General features: G+C 34.9%; 1 protein-coding gene across 1 annotated transcript; it reads left to right on the plus strand.

The window, feature by feature from the left end:
• Positions 1-591: 591 nt before the first annotated feature.
• On the plus strand, positions 592-25,594 carry LOC105345013 (mucin-22). The gene is made up of 16 exons (XM_066072274.1): positions 592-700; positions 966-1,147; positions 9,244-9,645; positions 10,198-10,331; positions 10,427-10,655; positions 10,827-10,868; positions 11,547-11,582; positions 13,650-14,051; positions 17,513-17,646; positions 17,740-17,968; positions 18,154-18,195; positions 18,873-18,908; positions 21,039-21,440; positions 24,918-25,051; positions 25,145-25,373; positions 25,545-25,594. The coding sequence occupies exons 2-16, from the start codon at positions 1,099-1,101 to the stop codon at positions 25,592-25,594; spliced, it is 2,550 nt and encodes an 849-aa protein (XP_065928346.1). The 5' UTR covers positions 592-700; positions 966-1,098.
• Positions 25,595-25,919: the final 325 nt, after the last annotated feature.

Genomic DNA, 25,919 nt, shown 5'->3' on the forward strand with positions numbered 1-25,919 from the left:
TATTATGCATCAAGAAAATTGAGTTAGTATGCAATTTTATATCCAAGTAGGGGAGGAATGTAGTGTCGTGTATTGTACGAATACTTGTCGTATGACTTAATGTGTGTCTGTGTATCCGTTTTATGTACGAGTTAATAAATGTATGCTACCTTCAATGGTGTTTAGCACATGTTCGCAATCTAATATAATCAGATAGTACAACTATACTGTGACAAAATGGGATCAATGATAAACAGAATATACAGGGAAAATTGATTTTTTATCTACAGGATCTGTTAGACTACATTGTCCATATTTTTATTTTTGGTATATTACTCCGTAAAGCTGATTTTATAATGTCTATTGTTGCTCATGTGAGCAATGTATCCCCTGGGCCTCTTGTTTCAAGATAGTACACATCTCTATTTAGCAATTCTATTGGAATTTGATCTTGTGCAAACATGGCTACAGTGAATATCAACAAAGCACTTTTCTGATATAAAACTTTACTCCAAACATCGATTTGTCAGTATAATGTATAATTTATCATAATTTAGAAATTTCAGAAAAAAAATTAAATATCACAACTTCCGTAGAATCTACCATCCGTAATCCCCCACTGTGTACCCCACGTGTATCTCGTCACGGCCTTGATTCCTTCACTATGACATACCCTTCTTATTGTCGGAATTCGTATCATTTTACAGCGTCCCGTATATAGGTATACATGTTTTACAGTGTTTGAATAAGCATGCTCATAAACTTTTGTATTGTATTTTCTTCTTTTAAAGATTTGAAAATTATATCAGGACAATTGGGATAAATCATACCATGTTCGGGCGACATTGTACTCTTTCTTATCTATATTGCTTTTTTCGAAGCTACCGGAAAGGACAATGATATATTACACCTGTGTAGAAGACTGGGGAACAGGCACTCCTGCGCAAATAAATGTAGTACCTGTGTATTTTCACTTCCTATTTTAGGACGTGCTTCATTTTGGCGTTTAATTATCATCGGTAGATTGAGGGCTCTAAAAGGGTGTCTATTTACGTATAACTGGGATTGAAGAAAAAAACAAACGGTCTATCTACCTGTGATCAAACAAAAACATAAAGCATGACTTCTGCATTTTTGTGTGCCATTTTGCTTAGCGTCAGGTTACTTGGTGAGTATTCATGTTTCATATTAACCTGTATTTATTTTACACGAATTTTCAACATTTAATATTCCAAAGACCCTATCTACAATATAACAATCTTTTTTAGAAAAAAGAATGCATTAGTTTTTTAACATATATATCCTCATTAGGCTCACACGGAAATAAACGCTATTTTTGTTAGTTAAAACTCTTTCAAAACATTGTGCTACCATGTAAAGTTTGAAATTATTCTCATAACTGGTTTAAATAGTTCACTATGGATATAATATCCAAACGAGATATCAATTATCAGTGCAAATTATGAAGTTTATATTTTGCAATATATATGATGAATTCGATAGACTATATGTTAAACTGTTGGTTTACATGGTTTTTTGAAATGAGCGAGCCCTACTGCTAGAAAAATTACTCCAGTTTAGCAGTTTTAAAACTTCTATTGGAGGGGGGTTGGAACAAAGTGATATGTGTAGTTGTTATATAAATCAAAGTACTTAAAGTACTGTTAGACGGTGGCGTCGTTTGAAAGTAGCATATTACATGTATGATAATTATTGTTGTCGAAAACCGCGGCCAGTATCGCATACATGTTCTAATACTTAACGCCTACTCGCACATCTGGTCGTGAGTTTCCTACATGGATAAATCTGTGGAAATCGTAGCTGTGATCTCAATCCACATTTTACAAATGCTGTGTCTCTTGGCCGTCATCTTTTGGGGGAAAACCATATATTTATCTCAGTAGCCTTTGTAGTATACATGTAGAAGTTTGTATCTATATTTTGTATCTATGTTTGTATCTTTATCAGTTGACATTAAAAACCCGTTTTCGGTAATACTATGTATTTTGATTGCCCCCACAATGACTCATTAAATATGTGGGTTGCCACCACTTATTGAATGAATAAATCAAATCCAAAGCGATTTCATCAGTAACTATTTGGGCATACATAAAGTATGTTTTTTGTCCCTCTCGACAGCGTTTTCCCTCAATTTCTTCACCGGTAAAAAGTTGCAGTCTTGTGGACCATCACACTTGCTTTTGTCCTCATAGTCAGTTAATACATTTAGGTCTAAGGAAAACGGAATTGGTTTACAAGAACCTGTTTGATAAAACTGGTATTGCTTTTGGAATGCACGTCATCATTGAAACAGCAGAGTCAATCAATATTTTATCTTCGACTTTAGTTGATTATTTCCATTTGCTCACAACGAAAGTAAATGAATATTTGAAAAAAAAAATATCGTACAATATACAGTCGCGGCAGTTTCATTAATCAACGTTTTAAAGTACATTTTTTTAAATTGTATTTAGCTATTAATAGATTTATTCAAATCATTTGAATGAATTCGGGAAAGGCACATGTATATTTTATTGCTTCTCAGTACACTTTAACATGAATAAATTACTTGCTACATTAAAGTTTTCTAGTAAACTTACAACAAATATTGATTAATTATTCAAAATAAGTTTTTAAAAACACCAAACAAACAAAATCCAAGTTAAACGCACGCTTTTCTGGCCGTACAGCTGTGTATATAATTTTCATTTTATTCTTTGCATGTACTAGACAATAGATCTTGGGTTCGCAAATCCCGGCAATATTTCCGGAAAGCTATAGTTCTGTACCTCAGAAGAATACTATACACTCATCTATGAAGCACATTTTTGTGCCTTCATGTTTCAATATTTAAATCTACTTAATATTATTTCCTCTATTTCTTACGGAAACATATAGTCAATCCATAGCTCTATAGAAACAGCCAGACTGAAATATACGCGCCCCGTTTATCGATTGGTCGAAATCTACAACGGCTGAAACTGACAAGATACTGACAGGAATAAAATGGACACGCCCTGTTTATCGATTGGTAGAAGCCACCAGCAACCTAAGAAAAATCACGGACTGCACAAAATAATCATGATGATTTCAGACTCAAAGTCTCACAGGGGACGATTTGGCTGTTTCTTTTAGCTAACGTACTTACGTACATTAAAAGTAATTTAGTGAATTTTACTAATTTGTCATAATCAATTAATTAATAAGTTAAAAGAAAGATGTTAATATAAATAATAAAATGCTTTCTTTGATGATTCATGCGGGTTATGAAGGTGCCGATCATTGCAGAAACAAATTATAAAAAAATATGCATTTTTTCTGCAATGTTGCTACCTTCATATCCCGAATGAATCCCCAAAGAAATCATTTTATCGTTTAATTATTTATCGCTAATATAGGATGAATGTATACGCCATTGCCGATGTAGCATTGCGTTGAGTAATGACACTTTTTGACCGGTGTGTATTTCAATTGCGAGTCGCAACAAACTGGCACATTTATATAGGCCCGCCTATTTGTGAATGCATGTTGACAAAATCATGCTAACACTTGGAAACAAATGTCGAAGAAAGCACAAAATATCATCATTTGAGAACAAACGGGGCGATGTTTACGTATATATGTAAATAATGTTATCTGTTAGTGAAAAAATTCCCCCAAAACCAAAGAAAAGATTCTCTAATACATTTAGCAGGGACGGGCGCATATGGATAAAAAAAAGTCACTATTTGTACTTCGCTCATCGAATTGCGTTATTCAGTTCATTATGAAAAAAATCGACAGAAACTGTTTAGTTAACAAAATTATTATATCTTTCATAATGCTGTTCACAATGTACCATAAATGCATATGGAATATCGCATGAGTTGAACCAATTCTTTTTTCTCACAAAAAGCTAGCGTTTGTTGCAAATTAGTACGAAAGCCGAGAAGGATCATTCGAGATTCGAGATTCAAAATACGAGATTCGAAATACGAGATTCGAGATTCGAAATTCGAGATTCAAAATCTAAATTAACCAATCAAATCATGGATCTGAAACCTGTATCCTAGCAACATCAAACTGTTCTAAATAAAGATCATTCGTACATGCTCTTTCCTACAAATAAATGTCTTAATAGCTCTTATGTAATGGTTATAAAATGGTTAAATTAACATTAATGAATTAACCCCACACAATATAAACAATTAAATGAGTGATAACACTGTTGGCTTTGCGAATCTATGTTTGTCCTGTATGTATTTTCCCCCCGAACCATTATAACCCGTAGTGTATTCGCCCCAACTGTGTAAAAATCGGCTCGCGTAAAAAGATCTGTTTGATCTAAATAATTAAAACTGAGTGTGGTTTTAGTTATGAAACGAAATTCAATGAAATAATCGACATGTCAAAATATAGGTTATGATAAAGTTTTAAACCATAGGAGATATAATGATTTACAACCTCAACGACAACAATCCAGATAGGAAGAGTGTATTGTAGGGTATCAATGTCATTGTCGATATGAGAGAGAGTGAGAGAGAGAGAGAGAGAGAGAGAGAGAGAGAGAGAGAGAGAGAGAGAGAGAGAGAGAGAGAGAGTTAGTTTTGTAGTGTCATATTCAATTTTGATTTAGAATTTGAAATTGTTTGATTTGATACAAGCATATACAGACAGTTAGGCCAATCAAAGGAGAAAAGAGAGAAGGTAGCTAGGATAGGGCAGACCAACTAGCAAGCTTTAATTTGAACGGTGTTAACGCACGTGTGATTTACATCGACTCTCTCTCTCTCTCTCTCTCTCTCTCTCTCTCTCTCTCTCTCTCTCTCTCTCTCTCTCTCTCTCTCTCTCTCTCTCTCTCTCTCATCACCTAGCATTTCCTTTTCCGTGGAGGGGTTTGGGGTAATTGTGATTTCTTACATTAGCTAGCAAAAATAATAAAAAAACCCATGGAATTTTCTTTAAATTGTGTGCGGATGTTGTACTCAATAATCTGTTTTCAGTATATAAATTTCGAGGGGGGGGGGGGGGGGGGGGAGGGGGGGCTATATAGTCCTAATTTAGTTTGTCAGTTATTCTGTCCCCACTTCGTTCTCTCTTCGTTTTCCAGGCTTTTTTTATACCCCCCGCAAACAAAGTTTGGGGGGTATATAGGAATCACCTTGTCCGTCTGTCTGTCTGTCTGTCTGTCTGTCCGTCTGTCTGTGCAATCGTGTCCGGTCTATATCTTTCTTATGGAGAAACATTGGAAGTTCTTACTTCACACAAAGATTGCTTATGACCTAAGGGTGTGTCATGACCTTGACCCAAGGTCATTTGGGCAAGGTCAAGGTCACTGGCAGAAAAAGTGCAAAATTCGTGTCCGGTCCATATCTTTCTTATGGGGAAACACTGGAAGTTCTTACTTCACACAAAGATTGCTTATGATTAAAGGGTGTGTCATGACCTTGACCCAAGGTCAATTGAGAAAGTTCAAGGTCATTGTTTCAAAAAAGGTAAATTCTGTCTGTGTCATGTCTTGTATTAATGGAAATATTAGAAGCTAAAAATTAACAGTTTTCATAAATAAAGCAGTTGTTATTTATAGAAAATGGACAGTGAAATAGATTCATCCAATATTTTCTATAATAGCGAAAATACACGCGTTATGATTTTTTTCTTAGCGGGGGGTATCAATTGTGAGCTTGCTCACAGTACCTCTAGTTTTTATTTGGCTCGGCAAAATATATCCGTACTTAATTAAATTTGACTCTTATAATCGGATTTAATGTTCCAATAAATATAGGGTAGGAAAGAGTACACGGCACTTTTTTGCGCATATCCTACTGTACCATTCATTCAACACAGGTATTAGCACTCATCGAGTTCGACTTTCATTTTTTTATCCACTGGTTTTAAAGCTATTAATTTTTGAAAATATTTCGAATTTATAGCCTGATTATATATAAATTAGAGCTGCGCTGGTGCATCTATTTACCCAAATGGACCAAAATATAACTAAATGAATCTAAACAATTTGACAAAATTAGTTTTAAACGACTCATTTTTCAATTCTAATCGGGTATGTCCTTTAGAAAAATCTTGAACCACACACATGTTTAGCAAATAAAATGACAATTGTTTCATTTTTTTATGGGGAGGGGGTGGTGCCGGTATAAGACATGTATTGTTTGTGGCAGTTGGGCTATACTCTCATTTGTTATAATAGGTATTACTACATATTGATATAAAATGAAAGTTTCCAATTACACTGTACATAGCTTCTATCATGCATTTTGACCCGCGCGATACTTTAAGCCAATTTTCAAAGCATTTAATGTAATTCAACCGATCATTTTTGGAAAAAAAAATTCTGGATCCCCGCCTGATACGCCCGCCTCCATGTACATTAGAATTACATGTACGTTGACCATAATATGTAAACATTAACTTAATCGGCTATGTTATGTGACGATAACATTTTTTATCAATGTATTTGCAGGATAGGTAACAAATAACAGCCTATTTGTTGATTTTCGCACTGGTTATATGCATTCCCCACACCACACACAGTTTCTTTATTTGGTGTTCTGTGTGTATGGCGACAAATTGGTAAATTTGCACTTCTCGCCCCTTGTAGCTATCACCCTGATTACATTTTATCTGGCTAAGTGTAATGTAGTAGTATATTAAGTACACACATCTTTGCAGTGCTTATTTACATCTTTAGAGAGTTACTTACATACAAAGTAAACTTTTGCATGATTTATATGCAATTATTGTCAATTTTGATGCGTTGAGGGGGGGGGGGGGGGGTAGGAAACTACAGAGACACTCAACTTGGGTGTGATACATATGCCTGTCTATACCTTCTATTCTTTCTTGTTGATATATCAATGAATGAATTATAACAAACTACAACAATAGATTTTTGAAAAATTCATGCACAATCAAATTTTTAAAATTTTACTGTTCTCTGCACAAGAAATCGGCAATGTGAACAAATTGGCACCCTATTATCCCTACCTTTAATTCTAAAGAATATGTATCCTTCTATATTGAAAACAATGTCAAAGTAAGACTCATAAGAGGTTGTTTACTCAAGAAAAGGGAAAAAAATTGTATATATTAATAATTCCGTATGATGTGATAATATTTCAATGATTAGTTTATAATCATAGTACTAGTGTATGCCTGTATACATACAAAAACGATAAGTAATGCTTATATTTATTGGTGAAACCTGGACTGATTATTTATACTTAGATTAAAACATATTTTAGATACTAATCTTCATGCACGGAGGAGGTCTATAAAGGAGGGGGTCAGGGGGTCTGGACTTTCCTCGGGAAAATTGAAGCTTAATATACATAGTAAAATTATTGAAAATTGGCCTAGGACCCCCCTACCGAAAAAAAATTGGCTCCGCTTATGAAGCTCTCTACCATAACCGCATTTCTACATAAAAAGGATGAATAAAGCCGGGGTTTAAACTATTGGTGGTGAAATACCCCAGGGTTCAAACGCATCGGGTGGAAATGCACAAGGGCAAACAAAATCACATAGATCTGCGAAACACACTGCATTATTACTATTCTACTTGAATATTCTGTGTAAAAATAAATACAAACAATTATTTAGTTAGCTAGGGAGAAGTGAACATAGCATTTATTTGTATATAAGAGCATGTACATGTACTAATAATCTTTATTTAGAACAGTTTGATGTTGCTAGGATACGTGTTTTCAGATCCTTGATTTGATTGGTTAATAAGATATTGAATCTCGAATCTCGTATTTCGAATCTCGTATTTCGAATCTCGTATCTCGAATGATCTTTCTCGGCTTTCGTAAATTAGAGATACACAAGCTGACACGCCGTGAAATCCATAAGACGTTTTACAGCATATGTCTTCAATCTCTTATTTGCTTACAAAAAATCTGAACTGGAAATCTTTGAAACATTGTAAAATGTGGTTTCTTTATATACATGTAAAATTGTAAAATGGCGACTCGATTTGCACGTGAATTTTTTACAATCCGACGTTGATTAGCGTGTTTGAGAGAAAGTCAGCAGCAAGTAAAGCGTCAACATCAGTAGTAAATATTGTCTGATGAATATTGAGGTGCCTGTAATAAAATTAATTTTTCTTCAGACTGAGTAAGTTACAAATAAGGTACATTGTAAATCACAAGTCAGTCCAAAATTAAACACATTTGTATCGTAAATTTAAAGTATTTTGTATGTTTGAAAACACATGCACACTTGTAGAAGAAAGTGTGCCATTGATCGGTTGAAGTTCAATAAAATGTAATTTATGTAATATTCATTGTCAGTATCTGTTGTGAATTCTTTGGAATGAGCTACAACAAAATAAATATACTGCCTCAACTAAAACTAATGCGTTGAAAATGAGTGAATTTATCGATGAAACATAATTGATGAAATATGAATTGGCGAACCAGTTTAAATAGTGTGTTTCTGACAATTGTTTACACCATAAAATCTCTTGGCCAATTATCGCAGTGATATAGTTTATGCAGTCCTGATACAGAGTTAAACGTCACGACTGGCAGTTGGTGCATAAATTATCAATACCGCGTAAGCAGACAGGGTAACGGCTCATTTAAAATAAAACACAATTTAATACATTATTTAAATGTATGTACAAAATAATTAGCAGCTATAATGCTTAAAATATCTGATAAGATGAAAATTAATTCTCATACTGAAATCGACACATAGATAAAACATTCCCTATAACACTGAATACCTAACAGAGTTATCGTTCCTTATCCGCTAGGGTCCCCGTGAGAAATATTTTTCCGGTCAGGACCGTAGCAATAGACCGTGGCTATTTATAGCCACCGTCTAAAAAGTGGATATAAAATTATTGAATAAAAAAGCAAACGATAAACAAGATCTATTTTTTGTGTCACAAAACCAAAAGATCATAGATGTCATAAAATAATACAAAAGGTTGTTGATTTAAGACCCATCTTATCATAGATGATACTTTATTTTTTATATGTATTATCTATTTATTTAATAAGACGTAATCATATTTCATTAATGTTTAAAATTGAGCATCACACTAAAATATAGTTTATATAAAAAAAATTTATTAATTATTTTGTTTTTGGTGGGGGGGGGGTCTTTACCATGATTTATATTTGATTTTTTTAGTTTTTTGGGGGTGGGGTTAAGGAAAAGGGAGCTGTAATCATTAGGTAGGAAAAGCGTAAAATTTAGGAAATTGATTTAGACATTGATGAGCGATGTATACTTTTTAAATTTTATCCTCAGCATCTGCACAGAACATTCAGATACAAGCCCTCCCGCCGACGGTCAGTTACGGGGAGAATGATTTGGTCATCGTGTGTTCCATCACCAACCCTTCACAACTCAATGCAGTGTACTCCATACAGTTACAGAGGAACTCTAGTACAACATTTGAAACTGTAGTGTCAGTAGCTGATGGACCTACACCACCTTTACAATGGAAGGACACCCAGCTACAGGGCCGAGCTTCAGCCACTGGGAACGTAGACTCTCCGAATACAGCACAACTGAGATTGACGATTGTCAAAGACAGAGTGATGTGTCCTTCTGACTTTAAGATGTACATGTGTAGAATGTTTGGCATTAGTTCTAGTGGTTCTGAAACAGTCACACAGGAGACAAGTCCAATTATGATTTCCTACATTGGTATGTACTATTTACTGATCCTATTTAATAATAATTACTGCTACTTGTTTATGTATCTATATACAAAATGCAATTGTTCTTTATGAATGGAAATTGCTTATATAGAAGATGGTGTAAAGTGAATTTGATAATCTGGCAATATTTTCACACTGTAATAGTTCGTCACAACAACTCTTTTATAACTCTTTATCTTGGTGTAATGAAGTTTTGACCCAAAATACTGTGCCTTTGTTTCTGGAATTTGAAAATGTGTTCCTTTTTCCTACAAATGTCATACACCAAGTTGTTATTAAAAGTTGTTCCCATGGTAGTTTATGATATAGATGAAAATGTTAACATTTCAACAAGCAACCTTCCACAACGGAGAAAACACGGACATATTATCTGAGTCATACGGGTGTTCATATGATTAGAGGTTGTGACGCTAGAGAGAGCCTCAATTATAAGAAACTAAATTTTTATGAACTTTTTTTTATCAATATTCTATATTATTGTGAGCTAAACGAACTCTATAAACGCGTTTAATAGTGAATTGCTTTATTTGTGTTTTAGCCTTACCAACTGTTATTGAGCTGCCTCGAGTAAAAATCATCGGTGAGAACTTGGATACGCCAAATAGAACGTTTCCTGTTGGAACTGCATTTACGTTAACTTGTCAAGGAGAGATCGGAAGTGACCAAATCAAAGTATGAATTAATCCATGAATAAACATTATTTTGAAATAAAATATCTGATCTAGGCTATAACGCGGGCTATTAAACTTTTTATGTTTTCATTTCAGACAATTAGATGGTGTGCCCAAAGGGCCAATGAAATGATGTTCACCGGATTGCCCCAAACCCCGATCCACTCAGAGGCCTCTCAATCAGGTTGTATGTTCACGCGGTCCAGCACCATCACCTACAATCTGACCAGTCAAGACACATTTACAAAGTTCTTGTGCGAGTCTGGAGATACCGGTTTGTGTGGGACGGGGACCGCCATACAATATGTCAACATCAGCACTACTGGTAAATTGTCAGAGTGTATAGAATACCTTAGGCGATTTGATCTTATTTCATTTCAGGGCATCGATATTCTTTAAAACATGCAGCAAGTTATGATGATTCAATTCAAACACATATAACCTTCATTTGCCGGACATTTCGTAAATGAAGTATTTCAATCATTGTCTTTATCAGTAACAGAAGGGTCCTCTACCACCAGTGCTCCTTCCACAGATGGTATGTGAATTCAAACAAATTCAAGACCAAAGTATGTTATGTTCAGGTGTTCCATCGTTTTTTAATTCATAGTGTCTCAGCACCAAGAAAGAGTATTAAATTCAATCACATTAGCCTGATTTTAGTTGATTTCCAGTCTTTACCCTAATATGTACACTTTGTATGTACTTGTATGCTATCTTCAAAGAATTTCATTGACCAAGACAACTTGTTATGGGTTGGGAAAGTCCTTTTTATGTTATCAAAGAAATAAATTATTAACCTTGAAGTCTTGTATACACTGTACTTGTTTTATTACTGTCTCTGTCTAGGTATATTGTCTACTTTTTGCTATAAATTCTAATTAGTTATAACATCTCAATATCTCTTCACGTTACTTAGATAAATGTTTTATAAATTACAAAGGGATCTTCCGCCATCAATGCACCTATGACAGATGGTATGTAAACAAGTTTAAAGTCTATGCATAAACAGTGTTCTAACAAAATAAATTTGACTGTAACCTAAAGTACGTAACGAATATTTTTTTTAAAACCTCTATAGTTTACCATTTTTAAAGGAATTAGTTGGGTTCTAAACATTTGTATACATTTGATGTTATGATATTTAATCAAGCTTTAGAGTAAATTGTTTTTCTTTTATTGTAACAACTTTTTTTTTATTATTTATCAATTACAGATTTGTCTCCTAGTCCCAGTATTCCAACAACAGATGGTATGTAAGGTCAATGAAAAATCAGGTTTTTCATCATTATGAATTTTCAAATATTACTATTGCTAGATAATTTAGTATTTGTCTTCAAATGAGAGAGAGAAAGCAAAAATAAAAACGGACTTTAAAATAGATGAAGTTTTTGTACCATAAAGCCAGAACTTGTAAAATTATAACTGCAAATCACTTTTGCGATTTTAATATTTACAATGCTTCAGAAAGGCATTTTTAATAGGCAGCCGACATTTGAATGTCATTTGTTGAGTTATAAGCGAGTTACAGAGCTTGAAATTCTTCGCTTTGTTAACAAAGCGTTTGTTTACATTTTGAACGTTAAAAAAAATCATTTTTTAACTTATAACGAATGTGTTAAACGTTAGAAAATGTTTATCCATGCTTAAAATAAATAAAAAGATGGACAAATAAGCTGGAAAAAAGATTTTTTTACTGGTATATTGAACTTATGTAAACAAAAACAGGACACGAGTCTTGTTTACATGACAAAGAATTGTGAGTCCTTTATCCTGCTTATAACTCTACAAATCACTCTCAAATTTTATTTGATTATCAGAAATGTCTTACTGAAGCATTGTAAACAATAGATATTGAAAAATAAAATTTGAGCAAAATCGTGATCATGCCCCTTTCTGAGGCGAGGCAAACTACTGACAAACAAGTTAATAAAACAAGATTACCAACAGCCTCGGTTATGCCATCTCTTTGTAAATTCTTTGGTTGATACAACGACTTTGTCAGCAAATGCAATTCTCCACTAAGTCTCATGCTGACTGACGCTTTTCAAACTAATTGTTAGACCATAATTATCTAATTGTCTTCCGTTTTCCCGATTACGACAAAGAGCACACGGCGGATGTGCCCGGTCATTAGAGGATGCTCACTCCTCTAGGGCATCAGATTCATTAGAGGTCCGTTTTTGCTCTGATCTTGTTTTGTTTTGTTTTCCTTTGGACTTTTGATTTTGATCACTGACTGTTATCACCACATGTCATATACAGTATATGTGGTATTTTTGTAGCAGTATGATATAGAAAACATGTTGTTGTTTTTTCAAAAACGCATTAAAGAGGGATATAATTTTGAAAGTGATTTGAAAGCCAACTAACAATAACAAGTTTATTTGAACATTGACTGTCTGAAAACAATATGCAAAATAAAAAAAATTGTATCATAAAAGGGTAGTTAAATAATACCATGTCTTTTGTAAGGTCCACAAATGACGTCACTGGGGAATATATCCATATAGTTATATTGTCATCAAAAGTGAAACCACAATATAGTACAATATTGTGTTACTAGTATTTTGATCTGTATGAAAAAGAACGATCAAATTGTAAGTGCACGTATACCTAAGAGTTTTGGTTTTAACCTGGTTTTCCAAAGGAAAAATCCTGTGATTGAAACAGTGAAAATGGCAGGCGGGCGGCTGCCAAAAGGGTACCCTTATTATACGAATACCTCCTCCTATAGTTTTCAAGATACGAAATTGTTCTTCTGCAAACAAATTGTAAATATATCAGAGGTGTTTTTAGTAACAGTTAGAACTGAACAACGCAATATTTGTCCGTTTGGAAAAATGTTTTACAAATAGGAATGAAAAGTATTTCTTAAACCTTTCTTCTTGGAAGAACGCTCTCAAAGAAGATTAAGATATTCACTAGGTATGAACAAAGTTTCTTCCGAAGTTTAATCAGGATCATCCTAAATCGTCTGAAAATTCTACTTATCGATAATCACCTGAAATGAACTGAAATATACATTTAATTGATAAAAATAACTTATCTCAAAAATTTGCATACTCATTCAAGCTTAAAACCTACAAAATGAGGACAATATAATAATATTATTGGAAACTTTGGTTAGAGAAAAATTCCTATCAATCGGTAGATTTCAATTTTCTTTGTTTTGGGGTCGGCTTTTGTAACATTAAATTAAAAATATAAAGAAATTCACAATGCGTGCGGTGTAATTTTTTAATAATTGAAATTAATAATGCTGTAATGTTACAAGTATTATGGGTAAAAATTTATTTCACTGTTATCTCAATTTCAGCATCTGTCCAGAATATACATATACAAGTCTTCCCACAGACAATTAATTACAAGGAGAATGATTTGGTGATCGTGTGTTCCATCATTAACCCTTCACAACTCAATGCAGTGTACAACATAGAGTTACAGAAAAACTCAAGTACAACATTTGAGACTATTGTATCAGTAGCTACTGGACAAACACCATCAGTACAATGGAAGGACTTTGCATTACGGAACCGGGCCACTGCCACTGGGAACATAGACTCTCCAAGCACTGCACAATTAAGATTATCTATAGACAAAAGCAGCGTTCAATGTCCTAACGATTTCAAGATGTACATGTGTAAATTTTCTGGATACAACTCCTATTCAGAGAAGAGTGTCACACAGGAGACGAGTCCTATCACCATATCTTACATTGGTAAGTGCTTTACAATGTAAATGTTTTAACGTTTACGTGCCACATTGCTTACCTGAGTAACATTGACCATAACTCTAATCAAAAGAGCTAACTCTTATCAAAGCAGCGTTACAAAATCAAATACTGCTTTGATGAAGAGTTTTCCCAAATTAAATGTTATACTGATATACAGAACAAACTAACGAGTACCTGACCATCGCTCGGTCAAATTATATTTATGGACGATTTCTTATATAATGATATTCGAAATATTTTACCAGTTTTTTATGGCGTTGGGTTTTGGACTTTGAAACTGTAAAATTGACATCCCGAGTTGAGTTAACCATATTTTGTCTCCAATTTTTCTCACTGGTTCTAAGTAGTTCAAAATGTTTCTTTACCAAATGGTCTTTGATTGAATCTAGGAAACATTTTTAGCAATTGTCCAAGCGGCTTTAAGTGATTTGTTAATATATGCGGTACCTATCTTGAAGACATCTTTTATACTTTCAACGCTTTAAATTGAAATGCATCCCTTATATCTTTGGAAATGTCACAAATCGTGGATCTGCTATCACTTTCAAATATGTCCCTGACTTTTGAGACATTTTCCTTGCGTCTTTGGCGGATTCCGTCTCCACTTACGAACTATCTCATTAATTATCACACTCGTAAGCTTCCCCCAATTCAGTAAATAACTGCGTTTTCTAATGACTGAGTTTTGTGCAAACTTTATATAAGCTCTATTTCTTCTATATTTTCAACCCGTTACCAACCATTTTTAGCTCACCTGGGCCAAAGGCTCAAGTGAGTTTTTCTGATCACAATTTGTCCGTTGTCTGTCGTCGTTGTCGTCGTCGTTGTAAACTTTTCACATTTTCATCTTCTTCTCAAGAACCGCTGGACAGATTTCAACCTAATTTGACACAAAGCACCACACGGTGAAGGGGATTCAAGTTTGTTCAAATGTAGGGCTACGCCCTCTTTAAAGGGGAAATAATTGAGAATTATTGAAAATTTGGTGGTATTTTTCAAAAATCTTCTTTTCAAAAACAATTCGCCCTGAAAGGCTTAAACTTATGTGGAGGCATCCTCAGGTAGTGTAGATTCAAGTTTGTTCAAATCATGGTCCCCGGTGGTAGGGAGGGGCCACAAGAGGGGATCAAGATTTACATGGGAATATATAGAGAAAATCTTTAAAAATCTTCTTCTCAAAAACTATCAGGCCAGAAAAGCTCAAATTAAAATGGGAACATCCTCAAGTAGTGTCAAATCAAGTCTGTCCAAATCATGGTCCCCGGTGGTAGGGTGGGGCCACAATAGGGGGATCATGTTTTACATAGGAATATAATATAGAGAAAATCTTTAAAAATCTTCTTCTCAAATACTGTTAGGCCAGAAAAGCTTAAATTAGAGTGGAAGCATCCTCAGGTAGTGTAGATTCAAGTTTTTTCAAATCATGGTCCCCGGGGGTGAGTGGGGCCACAATTGGGGGATCAAGTTTTACATAGGAAAATATAGAGAAAATCTTTAAAAATCTTCTTCTCATAAACTATTAAGCCAGAAAAGCTCAAATTAAAATGGAAGCATCTTCAGGTAGTGTAGATTCATGTTTGTAAAATCATAGTCCCTTGGGGTAGGGTGGGGCCACAATGGGGGGGGGGTCAAGTTTTACATAGGAATATATAGAGAAAATCTTTAAAAATCTTCTTCTCAAAACTATTATGCCAGAAAAGCCCAAATTTGAGTGGAAGCATCCCCACAGGTCACAGATCACAGGTGCTTGAGGACAGGATCGACCCCCCCCCCATCCACCCCCCTCCCCGCCCCTACCAAGATTATAGACCCCTGGGACTTAATTATTAATTTTTTATTAAATTGTCTTTTTCTGACATATTTCTAATCTAATTTATACAATCATTGGCCTAAATTACCTAAAACAAATATTTTTAAAAAATCAGACCCTCTACATATATATATATAATACAAGAAGGTTGCTAACTTCGTCCATCTAGAACCAACGGAAGTAAGGGTTTATCGCAAGGAAGATAACTCGTAACATAAGTTTTTTATTTTCTCTTTCATGTCTTCCCATTGTCATACACTCAGTATGGGTGCCTTCTTTTAGATTTTCCAGTTCCCAAGACGATAAAAAAGTTTTCGCGGCTTGATTAGAATTCATACTTCGTATGAATTGTACTTTTTTCGAGTTTGCCAAACAATTTCATAAATCTCTCGGAGTTGTCTTCCTTGCGAAAAAACCTCACTTCCGTTGGTTCTAGATGGATCGGTTCAAAACTTGTAACTTGTCGGTGAAAATTGTCCTATTTACCTAATAAATGTATTTACACGGGCATGGCATGCAGATATTCAGTGAAGGGAATTATCGGGCTACGACATGAGGTCACCGTTTTACCTGGTAGATGTAGTTTGATAGTACATTTCAACAAATATTCATTGGCAGTGCCTCAAGTACAGTGTCTTATGTAATTTTGGGCAATGAATGAATAAATTAGATTAGAAATATGTCATAAAAGGGTAATTTAATAAAAAAGAAAAATAAAGTCCCGGGGGTCTATTATTGGGGCGGGTGGGGGGGGGGGTAGGGGTGGAGGGGGTGGGCAATCCTGTCCTCAAGCACCTGTGCCCCAGATCGTATAGATTCAAGTTTGTTTAAATAATAGTCCAGGGGTAGGGTGAGGCCACAATGGGGGATGAATTTTTACATAGATAAATAGAGAAAACCTTTAAAAATCTTCTTTTTAAAGACTATTTGGCCAGAAAAGCTTAAACTTGTGTAGAAGCATCGTCGGGTAGTGTAAATTCAAGTTTGCAAAATCACAGTCCCTAGTGGAAGGGCGGGGCCGTGATGGCTGTTTGAATTTTTCCTTAGGAATTTACAGAGAAAATCTTTAAAAGTATTCTGGGAAATTTTTCGGTCCAAAACTCAGTACTTAGTGTGAAAGCACAGGTTATGCAGATTTAAGTTTGATGAAACCATGATTCCCTAGAGAAAAGTGGGGCCACGAAATGGGGGGGGGGGTTCATAGGAATAGAAAAAAATCTTCTTACAGGTACAACAACAAAAGAGGCTTGGTATTTACCAAAAAAAGGGGTGGATAAAAAATTGGCAGATTTTCAAATTTTCTTTTAGCAAGATCTACTGTATTTAGTTGTCAAGATATTTTGATACTGTAATGCTAATTTAATCAGAATTAAGGCAATTGTTGCTCAGGTGAGCGATGTGGCCCCTGGGCTTCTTGTTACAATAGTTGTCAACACTAGGTCTTGTGAAATTCCTAAAAGTCTAAAACTATATGGAGCTAAAGTTTTAGGTTTGAAGGTCTTGAAGAGGGTCTATTCAAGAGTATCATCATCCACGAAATCGTGCAAAAAATAGTGGCGCTGTGAAACAATACATTTACATATCGAACAACCCTTGTATGCACATTAAAAAGTGAGGCGCTGTTTTTGGTTTTCAGTGAAGTCAGCTGTAATTGAAATGCCCCGAGTGAAGATCCTGAATGAGCTCTTTGATACGCCAGATCGACAGTTTCCTGTTGGAACTGCGATAACATTAACCTGTCAAGGACAGGTAGGAAGTGACAAAAGCAACGTACGTATCACTGGCCCATGAACATAGAAGTCTGTTATATATTTATAACGTCTTTTGGTCACCTTTAACGTTTCGTATATTTTATTATTTTAGACTATCAGATGGTGCGCCCAAAAGACCAATGAAATGATGTTCACCGGATTGCCCCAGACCCCGATCCACTCAGAGGCCTCTCTATCAGGGTGTCAGTACACAAGGTCCAGTACCATCACATACAACCTGACCAGCGAAGACACCTTCACAAAGTTCTTATGCGAGTCTGGAGATACCGGTTTGTGTGGGACGGGGACCGCCATACAATATGTCAACATCAGCACTACTGGTAAATTGTCAGAGTGTATAGAATACCTTAGGCGATTTGATTGCATTGTTTAAATATTATTTCATTTCAGGGCATCGATATTCTTTAAAACATGCAGCAAGTTATGATGATTCAATTCAAACACATATAACCTTCATTTGCCGGACATTTCGTAAATGAAGTATTTCAATCATTGTCTTTATCAGTTACAGAAGGGTCCTCTACCACCAGTGCTCCTTCAACAGATGGTATGTGAATTCAAACAAATTAAAGACCAAAGTATGTTATGTTCAGGTGTTCCATCGTTTTTTAGTTTAGTGTCTCAGCACCAAGAAAGAGTATTAAATTCAATCACATTAGCCTGATTTTAGTTGATTTCCAGTCTTTACCCTAATATGTACACTTTGTATGTACTTGTATGCTATCTTCAAAGAATTTCATTGACCGAGACAACTTGTTATGGGTTGGGAAAGTCCTTTTTATGTTATCAAAGAAATAAATTATTAACCTTGAAGTCTTGTATACACTGTACTTGTTTTATTACTGTCTCTGTCTAGGTATATTGTCTACTTTTTGCTATAAATTCTAATTAGTTATAACATCTCAATATCTCTTCACGTTACTCAGATAAATGTTTTATAAATTACAAAGGGATCTTCCGCCATCAATGCACCTATGACAGATGGTATGTAAACAAGTTTAAAGTCTATGCATAAACAGTGTTCTAACAAAATAAATTTGACTGTAACCTAAAGTACGTAACGAATATTTTTTTTTAAAACCTCTATAGTTTACCATTTTTAAAGGAATTAGTTGGGTTCTAAACATTTATATACATTTGATGTTATGATATTTAATCAAGCTTTATAGTAAATTGTTTTTCTTTTATTGTAACAACTTTTTTTTTATTCTTTATCAATTACAGATTTGTCTCCTAGTCCCAGTATTCCAACAACAGATGGTATGTAAGGTCAATGAAAAATCAGGTTTTTCATCATTATGAATTTTCAAATATTACTATTGCTAGATAATTTAGTATTTGTCTTCAAATGAGAGAGAGAAAGCAAAAATAAAAACGGACTTTAAAATAGATGAAGTTTTTGTACCATAAAGCCAGAACTTGTAAAATTATAACTGCAAATCACGCCAACATAAATAACTTTCAAATTTTTAAACGGGGCATGGTCACGATTTTGGTCAAAAATCATTTTTGCGATTTTAATATTTACAATGCTTCAGAAAGGCATTTTTAATAGGCAGCCAAAATTTGAATGTCATTTGTTGAGTTATAAGCGAGTTACAGAGCTTGAAATTCTTCGCTTTGTTAACAAAGCGTTTGTTTACATTTTGAACGTTAAAAAAAATCATTTTTTAACTTAAAACGAATGTGTTAAACGTTAGAAAATGTTTATCCATGCTTAAAATAAATAAAAAGATGGACAAATAAGCTGGAAAAAAGATTTTTTTACTGGTATATTGAACTTATGTAAACAAAAACAGGACACGAGCCATGTTTACATGACAAAGAATTGTGAGTCCTTTATCCTGCTTATAATTCTACAAATCACTCTCAAATTTTATTTGATTATCAGAAATGTCTTACTGAAGCATTGTAAACAATAGATATTGAAAAATAAAATTTGAGCAAAATCGTGACCATGCCCCTTTCTGAGGCGAGGCAAACTACTGACAAACAAGTTAATAAAACAAGATTACCAACAGCCTCGGTTATGCCATCTCTTTGTAAATTCTTTGGTTGATACAACGACTTCGTCAGCAAATGCAATTCTCCACTAAGTCTCATGCTGACTGACGCTTTTCAAACTAATTGTTAGACCATAATTATCTAATTGTCTTCCGTTTTCCCGATTACGACAAAGAGCACACGGCGGATGTGCCCGGTCAATAGAGGATGCTCACTCCTCTAGGGCATCAGATTCATTAGAGGTCCGTTTTTGCTCTGATCTTGTTTTGTTTTGTTTTCCTTTGCACTTTTGATTTTGATCACTGACTGTTATCACCACATGTCATATACAGTATATGTGGTATTTTTGTGGCAGTATGATATAGAAAACATGTTGTTGTTTTTTCAAAAACGCATTAAAGAGGGATATAATTTTGAAAGTGATTTGAAAGCCAACTAACAATAACAAGTTTATTTGAACATTGACTGTCTGAAAACAATATGCAAAATAAAAAAAATTGTATCATAAAAGGGTAGTTAAATAATACCATGTCTTTTGTAAGGTCCACAAATGACGTCACTGGGGAATATATCCATATAGTTATATTGTCATCAAAAGTGAAACCACAATATAGTACAATATTGTGTTACTAGTATTTTGATCTGTATGAAAAAGAACGATCAAATTGTAAGTGCACGTATACCTAAGAGTTTTGGTTTTAACCTGGTTTTCCAAAGGAAAAATCCTGTGATTGAAACAGTGAAAATGGCAGGCGGGCGGCTGCCAAAAGGGTACCCTTATTATACGAATACCTCCTCCTATAGTTTTCAAGATACGAAATTGTTCTTCTGCAAACAAATTGTAAATATATCAGAGGTGTTTTTAGTAACAGTTAGAACTGAACAACGCAATATTTGTCCGTTTGGAAAAATGTTTTACAAATAGGAATGAAAAGTATTTCTTAAACCTTTCTTCTTGGAAGAACGCTCTCAAAGAAGATTAAGATATTCACTAGGTATGAACAAAGTTACTTCCGAAGTTTAATCAGGATCATCCTAAATCGTCTGAAAATTCTACTTATCGATAATCACATGAAATGAACTGAAATATACATTTAATTGATAAAAATAACTTATCTCAAAAATTTGCATACTCATTCAAGCTTAAAACCTACAAAATGAGGACAATATGATAATATTATTGGAAACTTTGGTTAGAGAAAAATTCCTATCAATCGGTAGATTTCAATTTTCTTTGTTTTGGGGTCGGCTTTTGTAACATTAAATTAAAAACATAAAGAAATTCACAATGCGTGCGGTGTAATTTTTTAATAATTGAAATTAATAATGCTGTAATGTTACAAGTATTATGGGTAAAAATTTATTTCACTGTTATCTCAATTTCAGCATCTGTCCAGAATATACATATACAAGTCTTCCCACAGACAATTAATTACAAGGAGAATGATTTGGTGATCGTGTGTTCCATCATTAACCCTTCACAACTCAATGCAGTGTACAACATAGAGTTACAGAAAAACTCAAGTACAACATTTGAGACTATTGTATCAGTAGCTACTGGACACACACCATCAGTACAATGGAAGAACTTTGCATTACGGAACCGGGCCACTGCCACTGGGAACATAGACTCTCCAAGCACTGCACAATTAAGATTATCTATAGACAAAAGCAGCGTTCAATGTCCTAACGATTTCAAGATGTACATGTGTAAATTTTCTGGATACAACTCCTATTCAGAGAAGAGTGTCACACAGGAGACGAGTCCTATCACCATATCTTACATTGGTAAGTGCTTTACAATGTAAATGTTTTAACGTTTACGTGCCACATTGCTTACCTGAGTAACATTGACCATAACTCTAATCAAAAGAGCTAACTCTTATCAAAGCAGCGTTACAAAATCAAATACTGCTTTGATGAAGAGTTTTCCCAAATTAAATGTTATACTGATATACAGAACAAACTAACGAGTACCTGACCATCGCTCGGTCAAATTATATTTATGGACGATTTCTTATATAATGATATTCGAAATATTTTACCAGTTTTTTATGGCGTTGGGTTTTGGACTTTGAATCTGTAAAATTGACATCCCGAGTTGAGTTAACCATATTTTGTCTCCAATTTTTTTCACTGGTTCTAATGGTTCTAAGTAGTTCAAAATGTTTCTTTACCAAATGGTCTTTGATTGAATCTAGGAAACATTTTTAGCAATTGTCCAAGCGGCTTTAAGTGATTTGTTAATATATGCGGTACCTATCTTGAAGACATCTTTTATACTTTCAACTCTTTAAATTGAAATGCATCCCTTATATCTTTGGAAATGTCACAAATCGTGGATCTGCTATCACTTTCAATTATGTCCCTGACTTTTGAGACATTTTCCTTGCGTCTTTGGCGGATTCCGTCTCCACTTACGAACTATCTCATTAATTATCACACTCGTAAGCTTCCCCCAATTCAGTAAATAACTGCGTTTTCTAATGACTGAGTTTTGTGCAAACTTTATATAAGCTCTATTTCTTCTATATTTTCAACCCGTTACCAACCATTTTTAGCTCACCTGGGCCAAAGGCTCAAGTGAGTTTTTCTGATCACAATTTGTCCGTTGTCTGTCGTCCTTGTCGTCGTCGTTGTAAACTTTTCACATTTTCATCTTCTTCTCAAGAACCGCTGGACAGATTTCAACCTAATTTGACACAAAGCACCACACGGTGAAGGGGATTCAAGTTTGTTCAAATGTAGGGCTACGCCCTCTTTAAAGGGGAAATAATTGAGAATTATTGAAAATTTGGTGGTATTTTTCAAAAATCTTCTTTTCAAAAACAATTCGCCCTGAAAGGCTTAAACTTATGTGGAGGCATCCTCAGGTAGTGTAGATTCAAGTTTGTTCAAATCATGGTCCCCGGTGGTAGGGAGGGGCCACAAGAGGGGATCAAGATTTATATTGGAATATATAGAGAAAATCTTTAAAAATCTTCTTCTCAAAAACTATCAGGCCAGAAAAGCTCAAATTAAAATGGGAACATCCTCAAGTAGTGTCAAATCAAGTTTGTCCAAATCATGGTCCCCGGTGGTAGGGTGGGGCCACAATAGGGGGATCATGTTTTACATAGGAATATAATATAGAGAAAATCTTTAAAAATCTTCTTCTCAAATACTGTTAGGCCAGAAAAGCTTAAATTAGAGTGGAAGCATCCTCAGGTAGTGTAGATTCAAGTTTTTTCAAATCATGGTCCCCGGGGGTGAGTGGGGCCACAATTGGGGGATCAAGTTTTACATAGAAAAATATAGAGAAAATCTTTAAAAATCTTCTTCTCATAAACTATTAAGCCAGAAAAGCTCAAATTAAAATGGAAGCATCTTCATGTAGTGTAGATTCATGTTTGTAAAATCATAGTCCCTTGGGGTAGGGTGGGGCCACAATGGGGGGGGGGTCAAGTTTTACATAGGAATATATAGAGAAAATCTTTAAAAATCTTCTTCTCAAAACTATTATGCCAGAAAAGCCCAAATTTGAGTGGAAGCATCCCCACAGGTCACAGATCACAGGTGCTTGAGGACAGGATCGACCCCCCCCCCCCCATCCACCCACCCCCCCCCCCTACCAAGATTATAGACCCCTGGGACTTAATTATTAATTTTTTATTAAATTGTCTTTTTCTGACATATTTCTAATCTAATTTATACAATCATTGGCCTAAATTACCTAAAACAAATATTTTTAAAAAATCAGACCCTCTACATATATATATAATACAAGAAGGTTGCTAACTTCGTCCATCTAGAACCAACGGAAGTAAGGGTTTATCGCAAGGAAGATAACTCGTAACATAAGTTTTTTATTTTCTCTTTCATGTCTTCCCATTGTCATACACTCAGTATGGGTGCCTTCTTTTAGATTTTCCAGTTCCCAAGACGATAAAAAAGTTTTCGCGGCTTGATTAGAATTCATACTTCGTATGAATTGTACTTTTTTCGAGTTTGCCAAACAATTTCATAAATCTCTCGGAGTTGTCTTCCTTGCGAAAAAACCTCACTTCCGTTGGTTCTAGATGGATCGGTTCAAAACTTGTAACTTGTCGGTGAAAATTGTCCTATTTACCTAATAAATGTATTTACACGGGCATGGCATGCAGATATTCAGTGAAGGGAATTATCGGGCTACGACATGAGGTCACCGTTTTACCTGGTAGATGTAGTTTGATAGTACATTTCAACAAATATTCATTGGCAGTGCCTCAAGTACAGTGTCTTATGTAATTTTGGGCAATGAATGAATAAATTAGATTAGAAATATGTCATAAAAGGGTAATTTAATAAAAAAGAAAAATAAAGTCCCGGGGGTCTATTATTGGGGCGGGTGGGGGGGGGGGGGGTAGGGGTGGAGGGGGTGGGCAATCCTGTCCTCAAGCACCTGTGCCCCAGATCGTATAGATTCAAGTTAGTTTAAATAATAGTCCAGGGGTAGGGTGAGGCCACAATGGGGGATGAATTTTTACATAGATAAATAGAGAAAACCTTTAAAAATCTTCTTTTTAAAGACTATTTGGCCAGAAAAGCTTAAACTTGTGTAGAAGCATCGTCGGGTAGTGTAAATTCAAGTTTGCAAAATCACAGTCCCTAGTGGAAGGGCGGGGCCTTGATGGCTGTTTGAATTTTTCCTTAGGAATTTACAGAGAAAATCTTTAAAAGTATTCTGGGAAATTTTTCGGTCCAAAACTCAGTACTTAGTGTGAAAGCACAGGTTATGCAGATTTAAGTTTGATGAAACCATGATTCCCTAGAGAAAAGTGGGGCCACGAAATGGGGGGGGGGGGGGGTTCATAGGAATAGAAAAAAATCTTCTTACAGGTACAACAACAAAAGAGGCTTGGTATTTACCAAAAAAAGGGGTGGATAAAAAATTGGCAGATTTTCAAATTTTCTTTTAGCAAGATCTACTGTATTTAGTTGTCAAGATATTTTGATACTGTAATGCTAATTTAATCAGAATTAAGGCAATTGTTGCTCAGGTGAGCGATGTGGCCCCTGGGCTTCTTGTTACAATAGTTGTCAACACTAGGTCTTGTGAAATTCCTAAAAGTCTAAAACTATATGGAGCTAAAGTTTTAGGTTTGAAGGTCTTGAAGAGGGTCTATTCAAGAGTATCATCATCCACGAAATCGTGCAAAAAATAGTGGCGCTGTGAAACAATACATTTACATATCGAACAACCCTTGTATGCACATTAAAAAGTGAGGCGCTGTTTTTGGTTTTCAGTGAAGTCAGCTGTAATTGAAATGCCCCGAGTGAAGATCCTGAATGAGCTCTTTGATACGCCAGATCGACAGTTTCCTGTTGGAACTGCGATAACATTAACCTGTCAAGGACAGGTAGGAAGTGACAAAAGCAACGTACGTATCACTGGCCCATGAACATAGAAGTCTGTTATATATTTATAAGGTCTTTTGGTCACCTTTAACGTTTCGTATATTTTATTATTTTAGACTATCAGATGGTGCGCCCAAAAGACCAATGAAATGATGTTCACCGGACTGCCCCAGACCCCGATCCACTCAGAGGCCTCTCTATCAGGGTGTCAGTACACAAGGTCCAGTACCATCACATACAACCTGACCAGCGAAGACACCTTCACAAAGTTCTTATGCGAGTCTGGAGATACCGGTTTGTGTGGGACGGGGACCGCCATACAATATGTCAACATCAGCACTACTGGTAAATTGTCAGAGTGTATAGAATACCTTAGGCGATTTGATCTTATTTCATTTCAGGGCATCGATATTCTTTAAAACATGCAGCAAGTTATGATGATTCAATTCAAACACATATAACCTTCATTTGCCGGACATTTCGTAAATGAAGTATTTCAATCATTGTCTTTATCAGTTACAGAAGGGTCCTCTACCACCAGTGCTCCTTCCACAGATGGTATGTGAATTCAAACAAATTCAAGACCAAAGTATGTTATGTTCAGGTGTTCCATCGTTTTTTAATTCATAGTGTCTCAGCACCAAGAAAGAGTATTAAATTCAATCACATTAGCCTGATTTTAGTTGATTTCCAGTCTTTACCCTTATATGTACACTTTGTATGTACTTGTATGCTATCTTCAAAGAATTTCATTGACCAAGACAACTTGTTATGGGTTGGGAAAGTCCTTTTTATGTTATCAAAGAAATAAATTATTAACCTTGAAGTCTTGTATACACTGTACTTGTTTTATTACTGTCTCTGTCTAGGTATATTGTCTACTTTTTGCTA

The sequence above is a fragment of the Magallana gigas genome, chromosome 2 (genome assembly GCF_963853765.1).
Source record: "Magallana gigas chromosome 2, xbMagGiga1.1, whole genome shotgun sequence".
NCBI lineage: Eukaryota > Metazoa > Mollusca > Bivalvia > Ostreida > Ostreidae > Magallana > Magallana gigas.